This window comes from Beta vulgaris, chromosome 7 (assembly GCF_026745355.1).
Source record: "Beta vulgaris subsp. vulgaris cultivar EL10 chromosome 7, EL10.2, whole genome shotgun sequence".
NCBI lineage: Eukaryota > Viridiplantae > Streptophyta > Magnoliopsida > Caryophyllales > Amaranthaceae > Beta > Beta vulgaris.
Window position 1 is genome coordinate 21,028,320 of NC_079208.1, and position 15,432 is coordinate 21,043,751.

A 15,432-nucleotide genomic window follows, 5' to 3' on the forward strand; every position below is an offset into this window, starting at 1 on the left:
TAATGAAAAAGTGATGTAACTCCAAAAAACAGTATATTAGAAACAAAAATTCAAAATTCAAACTTTTTTTTTGGCTCCAAATTTTTTTAGCTGGGTATAACTCTAATGAACAAGTGTTGTAACTCTAATCTAATCGTGTGGTTGAGATTCATTCTCATTTCTCATGTAAGAAGCATTCTCATGTGATCTTGCCCCTATATATATATATATATATATATATATATATATATATATATATATATATATATATATATATACATATATATATATTATATATATATATATATATATATATATATATATATATATATATAATGGTGTTTTAGATGAGAAGTGAGAAGAAATCTGAGACGTTGGATGAGCGAAATCTAGCGGCTAGCCGGCCACCCGTATCATTAATGGCACATTTGTAATTTCACACTGTTGCGTCAATAACTCCAAGCTTCGCGTTATTTCCCCAACCTTTCTTTTCTCTCCCCCCCCCCCCTCTCTCTCTCCCCTTGGTACCAGTTGTATCTCCTCCTCACAACAGCTGTAATGGCGACGAAGATAAGTGCTTCTTCTCCAGTCATCCATTATTCACCTTCGAATTTCACAATTGAATACTTTGTCATATCTTCTTCAATTTTAAGCTCAATTCGAACTTTCCCCTTTTTCTTCAACCCTAACCGTGATTTGTTTGTTAGTGAGGTTGACTATGCAAAGTTTGAACAATTATTTAATTATTTATTTTTCTTAGTCAAATTTAAATGTATTTGTTATCTTGATTTCAATTCGAGGTGCTGTTTGGAATTAAGAATTATGATTGATTCTCGTAAAAAAAATAAAAAAGAATTAGTATTGATGATTTGCTGAATTTGATCATATGGGTTTATTTTTTCTTTACTGTTGAAGGGTATGAATGATGGGAATTATGGTTCTTCAATCGATTTTATTTCAGTTGTACTCCAACATGTAGCATCTTATTTCAATTGCAATTTTAACATCCAGTAGTTTGTTGTATGTTTCATTTCTTTGAAAATTGAAAATTGAGAATCATATTGGCCGGAGATGGCAGTTGGTGGAGATGGGTCTGGGATGAGTTTTGGGGGACCGTTGTTAGGATTGTTGATTTGTTTGTGGGACTATTTTTTCTACACTTGTTTAGAGTTATAAGAAGTAGTAATAAGAATTATGCCAATATGTGATTAGAATTATAATTGAAATTATGTTTAATGGGAATTGGGAATTAAAGAATTCTTTTTACATTGCATAATTGTTGCTTATATATAAGGCACTTTACAGATTGTTTGGAGGATTTGTGGCAGATGTGATGGCCAACATTCACCAGGTATATCATCGCTGCCTATTTTGGCGATGTAGAATTTGTTTTGTACATTTACTATCAATAATATTACCTTACTCTGCTCCTTTGTAGTAACTATTATCAGGTCTTCTTAGTTAATTTCATTGGTTGAAGGGTATACTTGTTCTGTTGGTTGCTTTTCAGTTCAACTGCTATAGGAAGCCTTTAGAGTCATCAAGTTCGTGAATTGGCTCAAGCTATATTTTTCAATGTCCTTTTGTGGTTCTGAGCATGTAAACCACACTCATTTTTTGACAGGCTGTTCATGATGGTGTTGATATCATAAATCTTATATTTATACAAGTTGTTCATGTGGTTCTGTTGCATATATAAGAGTTTATCCACCTACAACTAAACAAAAGTAAGATTGAATATATAATACTTATTTTTGCAGTAAGTGAATTATGGTGAGATCATTATTTCAAGGGCTACATCTTAAAGTTGGATTTTTTTTGTTTTCGTCTCGACTTGTTGACAATTCTAAAAATTGATGAGTCTTATATGTATTGTTCTCTATAGTGGCACCAGGCTCAAACTTTTAGTGCCACTATTACCTTTGCTGATTTTGCAGATAAATTGCTTCATCATAGCTCAAAGGCTTGAGCCTTTTCATTCTTAGCACTCGTTTTGTACGTGGTTGCCACAAATTTCTATACACTGCTCTATGAGTATGTACAATTAAACAGCTCAAGCTCGAGCTTGGTTAAGCCTTGTTTTTGTGTTTTTATCTATCTCTTCTATTTGCTTGCAAAATTGTTGGTCTCTCTTCCCTGCTTTCATGTACTAGGTTCATTTTCCATGTGAAATTCTCTACTGATTTGTTAGCCCTTCTTTGATGGTTAGTCTGTACTTTAATATGGCATAAGCCTATGGAGTGCTAATTGATTCTTGTAGCTCTAGTACTTCCAATATGTAGGAGATGTGGGTTCTTTTTATAAAATAAGCTCAAATGAAGCTTCAAAAAGAACAGAGTAGAACAAAGAAAAAGTAAATATTGTATGTTGTTTTACTCGTACTTTAAGACCTATTAGCTCAAATGGCAGAGCATTGTGCTATGCACAAGATGTGGGTTCGATTCCCACATAGGTTATGAAATGATAGGTTACTAAACATAAAAGAGAAGAATTTAGTATAATAACACTCATGTACAGTAAAACCAAAATTGAAAATTGTCGTTATTTTGACTGAAATTGTGTCATTTTTTTAAATTTGATACCACCTTATCGGTTGAAAAGCAAAATTACATCCTAAAAGCGTAAGAAGATCATTTAACTAAGAAGTGCTTGAAGCTTAACATATAATAAGAGCCTGTGTGGGAGTCGAACCCACATTTTTGTGAGTACACAATACTTTACCAGTTTGAGCTAACAGGCTATAAAGTTGCAAATGTAATTACAATACCATGTAAACAAGTCTTGACATAACTCTAATTATTAGTTCCTATAACTCTAAACAAGTGTGGACATAACTCTAATTATTAGTTCCTATAACTCTAAACAAGTGTGGATATAACTCCAATTACTACTTCTATAACTCCAAACAAATGTTGTTATAACTCTAACTACTGCTACTGTACTACTACAACTCGAACTGTTGGTATAACTCCAATGACCACCTCCTATAAACTCTTAAAAAAGATTTGGTATAACTCTAAACAAATATTGATTTGGTATAACTATAACTAATAATACCTACAACTCTAAAAACATAATGGTATAACTCTAACTAATACTACTTATAACTCTAAAAATATATTGGTATAACTCTAACTAATAATACCTATAACTCCAAAAACATTTTTGTATAACTCTAATTAATACTAGCTAACTATAACTCTAAAAATATAATTAATAAGGACATTATGTAGTTGGACTAGCTAAACTTTAGTTTTGGAGGCTTAGTTGGTAAACCATATATCTCAATCACAATAATTTATTTTGGAATAAATAAATGAGTGTTACGATAACTCTAATTAGTTTTCCCTATAATTCTAAACAATTATTGGCATAACTCTAATGACTTTTCATATAACTCTAAAGAAGTGATTGTACAACTATTTTCTGAAACTCTAATTACTTCGTCCTATAACTCTAAACAAGTGTTGATATAGCTTTAAAGAAGCGTTGGTATTACTTTAAGTACTACTACGTATAACTCAAAAAGTAGTACTCTAAACACTACTTTCTATAACTTTAAACATGTGTTAGCATAAATCTAATTAGTATTTCTTATAACTCTAACTACTCATTTGTATAACTCTAAAGAAGTGTTGTCATAATTCTAATTAGTACTTTCTATAACTCTTAACAAGCATTGATATAGCTCTTAAATATACTTCCAACTCTAAATAATTGTTGTCATAAATCTAATTAGTATTTCTTATAGCCGTAAACAAGTATCGGTGTAACTCTTCACTACTATCTCCTACAACTCTAAACAAGTGTTGCCATAACTCTAATTAATAATTACTAGGAAAATTTGTCAGAAACCATCTTTTATAATCACTTTTTTGTGAGAAACCACCTTTTAAAAAAATTTGGTTAATTAGCCACCTTTTTTGTTCTTTTTTTGTTGGAAGCCACCACTTGCCGGAATCCCGCGTTGACCTTGATTTTCCGGCGTTGACCATCAGATTTTCGCCATTTTTCCCCCTTTATCTTTCTCCCCCCTCCCTCCTCCCCCTCGCATCCCCGGCAACCCCCCCTCCCCCCTCGCATCCCGGCAACCCCCCTCCTCCCTCGCAACCTGCCGGCAAACACCCCCCACGACCATCCCCACCCTCCCAGCCCTAAGCCCATCACCTCCCTCGCATTTCCCGACATCTTAGGTGGAAGAAATGGCGAAAAATCTGGAAAAAAATGGTGAAAATCTGATGGTCAACGCCGGAAAATCAAGGTCAACACCGAATTCCGGCAAGTGGTGGCTTCCAACAAAAAAAAGAACAGAAAAGGTGGCTAATTAACCAAATTTTTTAAAAAGGTGGTTTCTCACAAAAAATTGATTATAAAAGGTGGTTTCTGACAAATTTTCCTAATTACTATCACTCTAAAAAAATATTGCACTAACTTTAATTAGTACTTTTTGCCACTCTAAATAAATGTTGTTATAACACTAGTAAGTAACTTTTATAACTCTTGACAACATCATGCATTAACCAAGATTATCAAACAATTGGAAAGAAGTGGAATATTTACAATGTTGACAATATAGAGAACAAAGTCTATAGGTTATACTATCATCATGTATTACAAGTTTGCAAAATATTTTCTTTTATTGATGTTTGAGTATTGTAGTAAGAGATACATTCTCTTGTATTATGATAACTCTAATTAGTTTTTCCTATAACTCTGAACAAGTGTTGGCATAACTCTAATGACTATTTCTTATAACTCTAAAGAAGTGATTGTACAATTCTTAAACATGTATCAGCATAACTGTAATAAATATAATTGATTTACTCATTAATTAGAATCAAAAGTAATTGATTAGAATCAAAAGTATTATGATAACTCTAATTAGTTTTTCCTACAACTCTGAACAATTGTTGGCATAACTATAATGACTATTTCTTGTAACTCTAAAAAAGTGATTATACAATTCTTAAACATGTGTCACCATAATTATAATTATTATTTCATTTAACTCTAATTACTCATGAGTATAACTCTAAAGAAGTATTGTCATATATAATTGTAATTAGCATCAAAGAAAAATATGTTAGTATTATGCTAACTCTAATTAGAAGTACATAACAAGTAATGTCATAACTATAATTAGAACTCTTATATATGACTAGTCAAATCCTCCTGTAACTCTAATTAGTAATTCATATAACTCTAATCAAATATTCCTATAACTTCAATTAGAACGTACATAACAAGTAATGTCATAACTATAATTGGAACTCTTATGACTAGTTAAATACTCCTATAACTCTAATTATTAATTCCTATAACTCTTATCAAATACTCCTATAACTCTAATTAGAACGTACATAACAAGTAATGTCATAACTATAATTACAACTTTCATGACTAATAAAAAACTCTTATAGCTCTAATTAGTAATTCCTATAACTCTTATCAAATACTATTATAACTCTAATTAGAAGGTGAATATAAGTTTGCAAAAATATTTTCTTTTATTGATGTTTAAGTATTGTAGTGTAACTTTTTTGTCTTATATATGTGATAAGCTAACACCATCATGATAAATGTGGATGCACTTAATTTTATTCCTCTGCTTCATTGTCTGTGCAAGAGTATGGAATTTGATAACAAGTTTGAGGAAGTCGACAACTCATAATTGGCTAAGAGGTGGAATTTCCAGCCACCATTCAACACCAAATGTATATGGGAAGATCTTTTTATGATGCTTCCTAAGACTTGCACGGAAAACAAAAAAACAAAATAAAAAGAACCGAAGCAGTGGATTTCTTGTAAATATTTGTTGCGAAAATTTCATTAACTTTGTTGTGTAAATTTCATATTTGTTTTCCTTATAATTATAAACAAATTTCGAAAAAGAGAAGCATACATATTCATGAATATAAACTAACTTTCATGCGATGCGGTAATGGATTCCATGAAATTTCTTGACAAAAAGAATATGACAGGAGAGATGTGCAGTTGGAGATGGGAGGAAATATATGACGTCTTTGGAAGAAGGAAAAGAGAGGAGAGAGAAAATTAGGTTTTGTATGGAAAGGATGAAAGAAGGTAGTTTAAAGTTAACATCTATACTAATATATTAAAAGGCGTGCGTAAATCAGGAACGGTGCCACGTGGCGCTCTCCCTATGGAGTTTTAGTTCATGTAATCCATGTACAATAAAAAAAAAAGTAGAAATTGCATAGTATAGGTTTTGATCCCGTGACCTCAAGTTCATATACTAAAGTTTTAACCACTAGACTAAGTTGTATTTAGTACTATCATATCAAAGTACAATATTAATAAATGAACTTTTTCTTACCCGGGGCAAAGCCCGGGCCTAATAACTAGTTAGTTTCTAAATCTTGGCCGTTGACAGGATCTAATCTAAGGGTAGTGATTCTTTCTCATTTCTCACCTAATTTCCTTTCTCACATGATCTTGTGTGTGTGTGTGTGTATATATATATATATATATATATATATATATATATATATATATATATATATATATATGAAGTTGGTTAATCTTTTTCTCTGTTATGTATATATGAATAATTGTGTGGTTATAGTGGTATTGTATTTGATATAGTGTATTTGAGACTGATATAGTGTTTGTCTATATGATATAGTATATGTATGTGGTATAGTGTGTGGTTTTTAATATTTGATAGTTGTAAAAATTGAATAATGTTCGTTTTGATATAGTGTAGCTTTGAATGATATAGTGTATGTGCTTCTGTTCTAATATATCTGCTATTGTGATCCTATAGGATATAGTGTACCTAGTTATGATATAGTGTACCTATGTATGATATAGTGTATCTATGTATGATATAGTGTATCTATGTGTGATATAGTGTACCTATGTATGATACAGTGTACCTATTTTTGATATAGTGTATCTATTTTTTATATAGTGTATGTTTCTGTAATTCATTTAAGTAAATATTTTCTATATCTGCTATTGTGTTCCTATAGGATATAGTGTACCTAGTCATGATATAGTGTACCTCTGTATGATATAGTGTATCTATTTTTGATATAGTGTATCTATTTTTTGATATAGTGTATGTTTCTGTAATGCGTTTAAGTAAACATTTTCTATATCTGCTATTGTGTTCCTATAGAATATAGTGTACCTAGTTATGATATAGTGTACCTCTGTATGATATAGTGTACCTATGTATCATATAGTGTATCTATTTTTGATATAGTGTAACTATTTACCTGGTGTGACAGCTGAATTAGATTCATCAATTGAGAGTAAAGCATATTGCTCGCCAAAATGATTTTCTATCTCATCATGAAATAGAACCACATTATCTACATAAAATTATAATGTTAGTCTTTTGCTTAATGAAACAAATGAAATTATTGACTTCGATGCTGTTACCTTCAAGACTTGGTGTATTATTGAGATCTATTACGAGTGAATCTTGATGCTCATTTTGGATTGAATTGTGATGCTGTTCATCGTCGAGTGCTTCAATGCTGTTCGTCATCGTCGAGTGATTTAGGTTGTCTATATTATATACTACAATACTCTGATTCACATCTATTTGATCAATTAAACCCGAATTTTCCATGAATTTTTCGTAGTTGTTCAATTGAATAGGAAACTGTCGAAGAATCAATTTAGTTTGCAGAAATAATTTGAATGAAGAGAAATAATAATTTGCAGAAATTTTATAGCAATATAATATTTGGTTTTTGGAAATATTGAAGAGAGAAAATCGCGGATTTTGGAAGTATTGAAGAGAGAGAAAATCGCGCATTTTTGGTAATTAAAAGTGAGTACTCCTTACAGGGTCACGTGCCTGGGACTGATCCACACTATTTTTAATGTGAACTGGGTCCATGGAGGCCGGATTGAAATACCAAATGTTAAATCTTCTCTTTATGCTTAACTCCTTAGGGTATCATTATCGGTAGTCTGGAGTGGGAGTCTTGAGTGCAAATTTTGGTGAGTCTTGAGGAAAACCATCGATATTTTTAGCAAAGACTTTCATGAGTCTGGAATGGAGTTTGGAAATCCAAGACTCTATGAAAGACTCCTCTGGTGGGCCCATGCAAGCAATTTGTTTTTTTTTTTGGTAAACCAACAAAGCAATTGTGTGATATGAGAATACCAAAAACACCAAATCTACAATCTGTTTTTCTATATATATATAAAATCATTGTAACAAAGAACCTGTAAATAAGTAAACAACCCTTTGTGTGCAATTTTTCTTTTTACATGATTTTATTATTCTCATGACATGATTTTATGTAAGCAAAATAAGTAAATATTTGTTATTGTCATGACATGATTTTATGTAAGCAAAAGAAAATAAAAAAATGAAATAAAGTAAATATAAAATAATATGTTAAACATTTTATAGAGTGTCTGGAGAGAGTCTGAGGGATAAAGTGTAAAACTGCAATGAATCTGGAGTGAGTCTGAAAAATAAAAAGTAGGTAAAAATTAGTGGAAAGCTGATGTGGCACAGTCTTAAGTTTAGAGAACAGTATGAGGGATAAACACACCATTAGAAAGTGATAAACACTCGGGTACGGGTATTGGTCGAAAGGTACAAAAATATTTGGATGATACCACGAAGAATAAAAAAAAAAAAAGAGAAATAGAGGAACGAAAGAAAAGAAGAAACATAGAAGAAAGAAGTTGTTTGTAACCCTAACCTCTCAAAATCCCATCCTTAGAATTTGCTAGGGAAATTCCAGCTCTCCCTATTACAGAACACAGATTAAAGATGATAGATTACAAAATTACAGAATTACGTGTAGCATCAATTCAAGTTACTTGTTGAGGAAAGGAGTTGAAGGATTTTTTCGATGATGCCAAAAAATTGAAGGTTGGTTTAGGACTAATTTGACTATATATTGTAAGTTAATGAGATTTGGAGTTCGTGTAGCGTTAAATATTTGAGTAAGCAATTCTCATTTTAATTCCGCTTTACTTTGGCGTTCTGCCTTAAAATTTCCACTAATTTATAGTAAGAATTTGAAAGATTTGGGCAATTTTGGTGTGCTGCTTTACTTCTGCACTAAGAAGTCCTACTCTATGGAGCTTTATCTTTCTTATTTACCTTCAGGTTTGCAATGATGAGGAATTCGATAACAGAAGCATCACATAGCAGCAGAGGAGTAAGTAATCCCTTTCTTGGCATGCCTATGCAATTGTCTTTATACATTTAAGTTGACTGTCATTATCTTATTGGGTAACAAAGTATAGATTTGATTTAAGAGTGTGTTCTATTGACCTTAATTTGGCTTATCGGAACTTGTAGTAGTTGGGAGTTAAACCTATCGGAACTTGCTTGTCAAATAAGTTTGAAAATAGCTGAAGAGAACACTGTCTAATGCATAGAAACATGAATATCTAGATGTTTGACCTCATTCGTTGATAGCTGCATACTTTTCAACGTAGGTGTAAATAAGGGTATAAAGAATGAGTTGTTACAGCTAGTGGCGGATCCAGGAATTGAGCCATGTGGGTTCGGAGTTATTAGAACATAAATTCTAAATTACATATTACTATCTAGAGTTACCTTTTCTTTAATGGAAAACTTTCAACAATTATACTTAGCGGAGCTTCTATTCTTGATTACAGTACAAAAAAATAACTTATATCTATGATATGTAACATTAAAAAAGATGAAATATTAGCAACTAGCACAAATGTGAAATATAAAATGACTAATTAAGAACGAAACAACACAATCACAAATAACAAGTCTTTGCTTTTCGGATGATATTGAGCTCTGCCAAGAATTTTGTTTAGAAGTGATGTATAAAAATTCTTCCATGTAAAAAATTAATATTTGCACTTTTAGTTTATAAAATGCACATATAAAATTTGTAAATATATATAACATTAATCCTTCACATTTTAACACACTTCTCATTCCATATCATATAAACATAACTTAAGACAAAGAATGGCAAATGAAAATATTACATAAGACAAAGGGAGGGAACAAAAAAAAAAAAGAATGACAAATGAGAATATAACATCAGACAAAGGGAGGGAAAAAAGAAAAAGAATGACAAGTAAATAAAACTTACCGTGAGGAGTCGAACTAGTGACCCAACACACAAATACTCACCTTGCCCGCACTTTGCCACTGGGCCAAGCTGGTATATCTGTCAAAGCTACGCGTGTTTTATATTTGTAACTACTTTTTAGTTTCCAACCTCTCCTAGTTTTCTCCTAGATCCGCGAAATTGTAGTTCTTAAGCTCCGCGCATTCTCGAAGAAAGAAGCGAATGTTGTCACAGAACAGAAAGGACCCGAGGGGTTGATTGGGCAATTAGGGTTGGCGAAGGTGTGGAGGTTTCGAAGTTTGTTGATAGTTTCAAATGTTTGTTATAATCCAACGCATCACCAATGTCAATGAAGAGCCTAAAGCTTACATCCACCCTCACCCATACCTTTTAACAAGGATTAGTATCTACCTTTTTCTTTTGATACTAAAGTGAGTATCTACCTTTTCCTTTCTATAAAGAAGCTACTTCTTTGGTTTTGAGTAAAGGTCTTCATAATGAGAATATGCGGCCCTTTTTCTGTCTCGAATTCACGGCACTGTTCAAATATCCCCCGCCTCCCCTGCCCGAAAGAGCGAGGGCGTCCTGCCTCTCAGTTCACGTCCTGCATCCCTTAACCAAGAATAAAAAAAAAGTATGGAATGATTTCGGTTGCTTTATTTCTGCCCCCGCCCCTTTCTCGTACTCAAAAAGGAAGAGAAAGAGGGCAAGGGGCAGGCAATAATTGTTCCTTCGGTTCCCCCTTAGGGGGTCAAGGGGCATGGGTTCACTTGAACCCATTAAACCCACTCTGGATCCGCCACTGGTTATAGCTATCCATTGTCTGCCTGACAATCGAATATTTGTAGCTTAGCCTTCTACAAAGAAATTACATATTTCATGGTTTTGGTATATGGTTCCTACCTCCTAGCATGCACATGTTTCTCCTATAAGGCTGTATCTTTAGTAAGTTCGAATCAGCAAGGTCCCATTTCTAACCTTTATTTTAATTAATCTTGGGATAGCTTTCTTTGCTATCCAAAACGGAAATTTCTACACATCTCTTATTGGGACTGTTCGTTGCTTTATCCTTAAATCATAAATGCAAAACCATCTAAGTGTTATATCATGCATCTTTTCATTAATATAATTTAATCCATCCTATGACTTATAACTCTTCTCTATTATGTCTTCTAATATGGTTACCCATCAAACTGAAGCATTCTCACTCCATAACTGACAACTTTTCTTATCTAATCAACACTATTCCATTATGAACAGTGGACCTTATATCTATTTGGTTGAATTTACCCTTGAGTTTAACCAGTATCCTCTAATCATAGGCGACTCTTGCTTCATTACTCTGTTAAGCTACATGTTATATTGTGAACAACTAGAGGCTAAAGATTATTCTGCTGAAAATATTAATCTAAGTGATAAGACTACTTTCTGTTTGTTTTCTCCTAGTAATGTCGGGTGGGCAGTGAGCGTGTAAATAATATTAGCTGATGGATCTTAGAATGTGAATTTGTTATGATTAGAGTAGTATAATGGCATCTTAACTCCCTTCTGCTAGTTTGCGGTATATGAGTCTTGAACAAAATCTTTTTCAAAGGATTTCATTGTTAGAAATGTTTTATTATGAAAACTTATCAGCACGATAATTTGGAAACATCGGTTCCTTTGTACTGTTATCATGGATAGCAATTTAACTAATTGTCTTTTGATTGCCTTGTTATTAGCCTTCAATTTTAGAGATCCAAAGATTTATATGATGCACAAAACAAAGGATAATATCATGAAGGAAATCTATCGACTAGGGTTAACTTCTTTTTGTGGACAAAAATATGTTTGCTTCTGCAATCAGTCCATTCTTGGGCTTCAGGCACCAATCTAGTCTATATAATTTGCATCGCTTATGTGGTTGATCTATCAAGATATGTGGTGAGTCTTCTATTTGGAAGTACTCAAGCATCATCAAACTTAATTTGGATGAAGAATCTCTATTTCAAATTGGTGATTATCTGACCTTGATGCAGCTAATTGGAAGGAATTTCCTTTATAAATGCCGCAAAGCAGGTAAATGATAAAGATTATCATGGTTTAAGATTGCTTTTCGAGGATATGAGATGTTGAAATCAAACAAGAACTCTATAACTGAAATGGGTACAAATGCTTGATTTCTCATGGAAGGATCAACTTTCAAGTCATATGATGGTAAATCACAAGGAGATGAATTAAGGGATTTCCAACAATAGGTGCGCAGAGTAGATTGGATATGAGGAAGATATCACTCATTTAAGTTGAGGTGTTGGCAATAGGTTGCCGCATGAACGATCATGCAACTTTTGCACAATTATTCATGTCACTGTCCAGAAAATTTCATTAGTTTTGGCTCTTAGACTCTGCCCCCTTGTGCCATTACCTTGCCTACTGCTAAGGACGTAGCTGCTATCTTTTGCGACGCGACCAACTTTATCATTAAGATTTATCTTTCTTCAATCTCACCTTTATTTATATAATCTATGGCCTAGATTAGAAGCTGGTAAGAGTCTTATCTCATGTTGTAGAGCCTCCTTATATACACGAACCTGAGCTTGTACATTTGAGGAGCTTAGAGTTTGAGTCAGTTATCTCCTCACCTAGGGTGCTTTGCTTCTTTGGTGAAACTTCGATTCCATCTAGAAAATTTGTTAGTTTTATGATTTAGATAGCTTAGTGTAATTGTTTTGGTTCAAGTTCTAATGTGTGCTTTGGTTTATTTATCTCACTTTTTGCGTTGATTGGTAAGCTTAGGGAGCGTTTGTTTCCATGGGTTAAAGGGAATGGAATCAAGAAAGGGTTAGAGGGGGAAAGGAAACTAAAATCTTTTGATTAAAAAGGTTGTTTGGTTAAAATATAGCATTTCCATCTTTCTTCCTCCTCATCGTTACTCCACCAATTCTCCCCTTATTGCGCTTCGCTCTCCCAGCTTCGCATCGGCGCGCTTAAACAACGGACCCGGGCCCTCCACTAATCCTCACAATTCCACGCACCCCTTTTTTCTTTACCTTTTCTCTTTTATCTGACCACTTCCATGGTTAAATTTGAGGTTTCAAAGGTCAAATTTGACCATAAAACCTTAGATCTAAAGTTTTCGGGTTCGAATTTGGCCTTCCAAAGCCATGTTTAATGACTGAAAAAGAGGAAATCCTGTATTCTCACTCATTTTATACTAATTAAGGGTTTCATTTTTCATGGTTGGTGGTTTTGTGCATGGTGGGTGGTGCCTTGGTGGCTGTTTTGGTGAAGGGTCATGGTGCGTTGGTGGTGGTAGGGTGGTGTTTGGATGGTGGTGGTCGTGGGGTATAGGGTCAATTCAGTAGTGGTGGTGGTCGATGGTGGTGTGTTTATAGTGGTCAAAGTTGGTCAATGGTGGTTATGGTATAGAGGAAAATAGAGGAACCCAAGATCTGGGGGGGTTTCAACTTTCAATGTAGAGGGATATAGGTAAACCCAAAATTAAAAATGGGTAAAGGGGAAGGAAAAAAACACCAAACAAACACCAAGTAAGGGAAGCAAAATTTTTGTAACCTTTCCCTTTCTTGAAACCTTCTATCCAAACGCCCCCTTAGTGCTTTAGTGAAAGGGATTTATCCAAATTCAAACTTAAGCACCTTAAATATAGTGCGGTGAGGAAAACTTAAGAAAATCATCCAAAATCTGAAAATTTATGATAGTGGCCATCATCAATCATTCAAATTGCGAAAGTTATAAATAAAATATTCCTTCCATGACCTGTCACATATAACACTAGTTCCTATCTCTAACATAGTGCAATTGCACTTCTGTTCATGATAATAATCACATAGCATATTTTTTGGCATCCATGGTTGTTAAGTCAAGGGTTGCATATTCAGTGGATTTAGGTGATTTAACAACTTCTTTCTACTTTTATTAGTAAATCAGAGTGGTAGAAGTGACAATTAGGGATTTTACATCAATCACCAAGATTTCACTAGGTGTCAATTTTGGGCAAAGAATATTGGATGAATCAGCATTATTTGTTGCCTGGGATGGGGAATCAATAGTTCCAATAGAAATTTATCTCACTAAGTAATTTTATTCTCTTTTTTGCTAGTGTTCATAAATAGTATAAGTTTCATTGGACATAAAGCTTCGGTTGAAAAAAAGGCATTATTAACTTCTTCCTTTTTTTATAGCTTAAGTATTACAAAAGAACTCGTGTGCTCTGGCAAAACAGATAAAAGTCTCTGTAGACTGAGTGAAGGGCTGAAGGCTTATTTTAGCCAAGTCATCAAATTGCGGATTCACGAGTAGATGTGCCATCATGTACACAGCTGTTAATTTTAATTTTTCATTTGTCTGCAGCATGATGACGTAGGAAAACCGCGTTTTTGTGCATATCTTCTCCTTATCGTCCTTATCTCTATATAATTCTATGAGTGGCTATCTTGCGCATTTGTTCTGGAGGGCTCTTCTTCAACAATTATAAGAATTGATACTCCTGTGGAATTTCTATTATGGAATTGGTAAACACAAAGATGTAGAGAGAGCAAAAAGGGCCAACTTATAGGGCTTTTACCAATTAGGATATTGAAGGAACGGGAAGTTGGTTATGCTTCTCTGCTCTAACAAACAATAGAATTCTTTCATTATGCTTTTCTAATTAGCGTAAAAGAAGTCTTCGTCCTGAATCTAGTGGGATAACGGGATTCTGGAGGAGTCAACTGTTATTCTTCTGCCGCTCCGACACAGAATGCTGTGATGATAAATGCCCTCTTCATATTGCTTTTGTTGATTTTTTCATCATTGTGGACCTACCAGTTTCAAGTTCTTTTTATTTTTATTTTTGTTGATTGCATCTCGTTGGTATCTGCTATAGAACTGTGGACGTCTGTGTTCCTTGCTGCTGTTGTGTCATTTATTAACCTGGCTGCATGTTTTCTTCCAGTTACCCCCTCCTTTTTTGTCCCTTAAACCTCATGATCTTTCCATGTTTGACAGGCTATTGACTTGATCTCAGAAGTTAAAGAGTTACAGAGATTCAATTCGCAGGAGCTCAGTAAGCTATTGAAGGACTGTGAAAACTTCTCGCTCTTCCATATTACAGCAAATGGTTTATCTGTGCAGGTGAGTCAACTATCTTATCTATTATACTCATCAATTATCATAATTAGTATTAATCCTCTGCTTTCAGATAGTTGGGAATTCAGAGCTGTTGCACTTAAGTTACAAAGCACTCATATACCCTTAAGTTAGATACTTTATTGAATGGCCATAGAAATAGCAAGGAAAAATTGACACCAGCACTTGTCACTTTCCCCCCTTTTCTTCAAGAGTCCCAACTAATGATTAACTTGGAATAGTCCCCACTTTTTCCTATATTGCAAAACTTTCTTTACTTCTTCTT

At 33.5% G+C, this 15,432-nt stretch overlaps 1 protein-coding gene across 6 annotated transcripts in view; it reads left to right on the forward strand.

Annotated features, from left to right (window-relative positions):
- Positions 1-8,565: 8,565 nt before the first annotated feature.
- The window catches only part of LOC104909017 (nodulin homeobox), a 28,206-nt gene continuing 21,339 nt past the window's right edge, over positions 8,566-15,432 (forward strand). For 2 of the 6 annotated variants that reach the window (XM_057396198.1, XM_057396196.1), the window contains exons 1-3: positions 8,566-8,848; positions 9,089-9,140; positions 15,027-15,152. In XM_057396198.1, coding sequence (XP_057252181.1) covers positions 9,096-9,140; positions 15,027-15,152 — 171 coding nt within the window. In that variant the 5' untranslated portion in view covers positions 8,566-8,848; positions 9,089-9,095. Of the gene's footprint in view, positions 8,923-9,088; positions 9,141-15,026; positions 15,153-15,432 lie in introns of those variants that run through there. The other 4 variants (XM_057396199.1, XM_057396195.1, XM_057396194.1 and 1 more) reach the window with 4 other exon arrangements.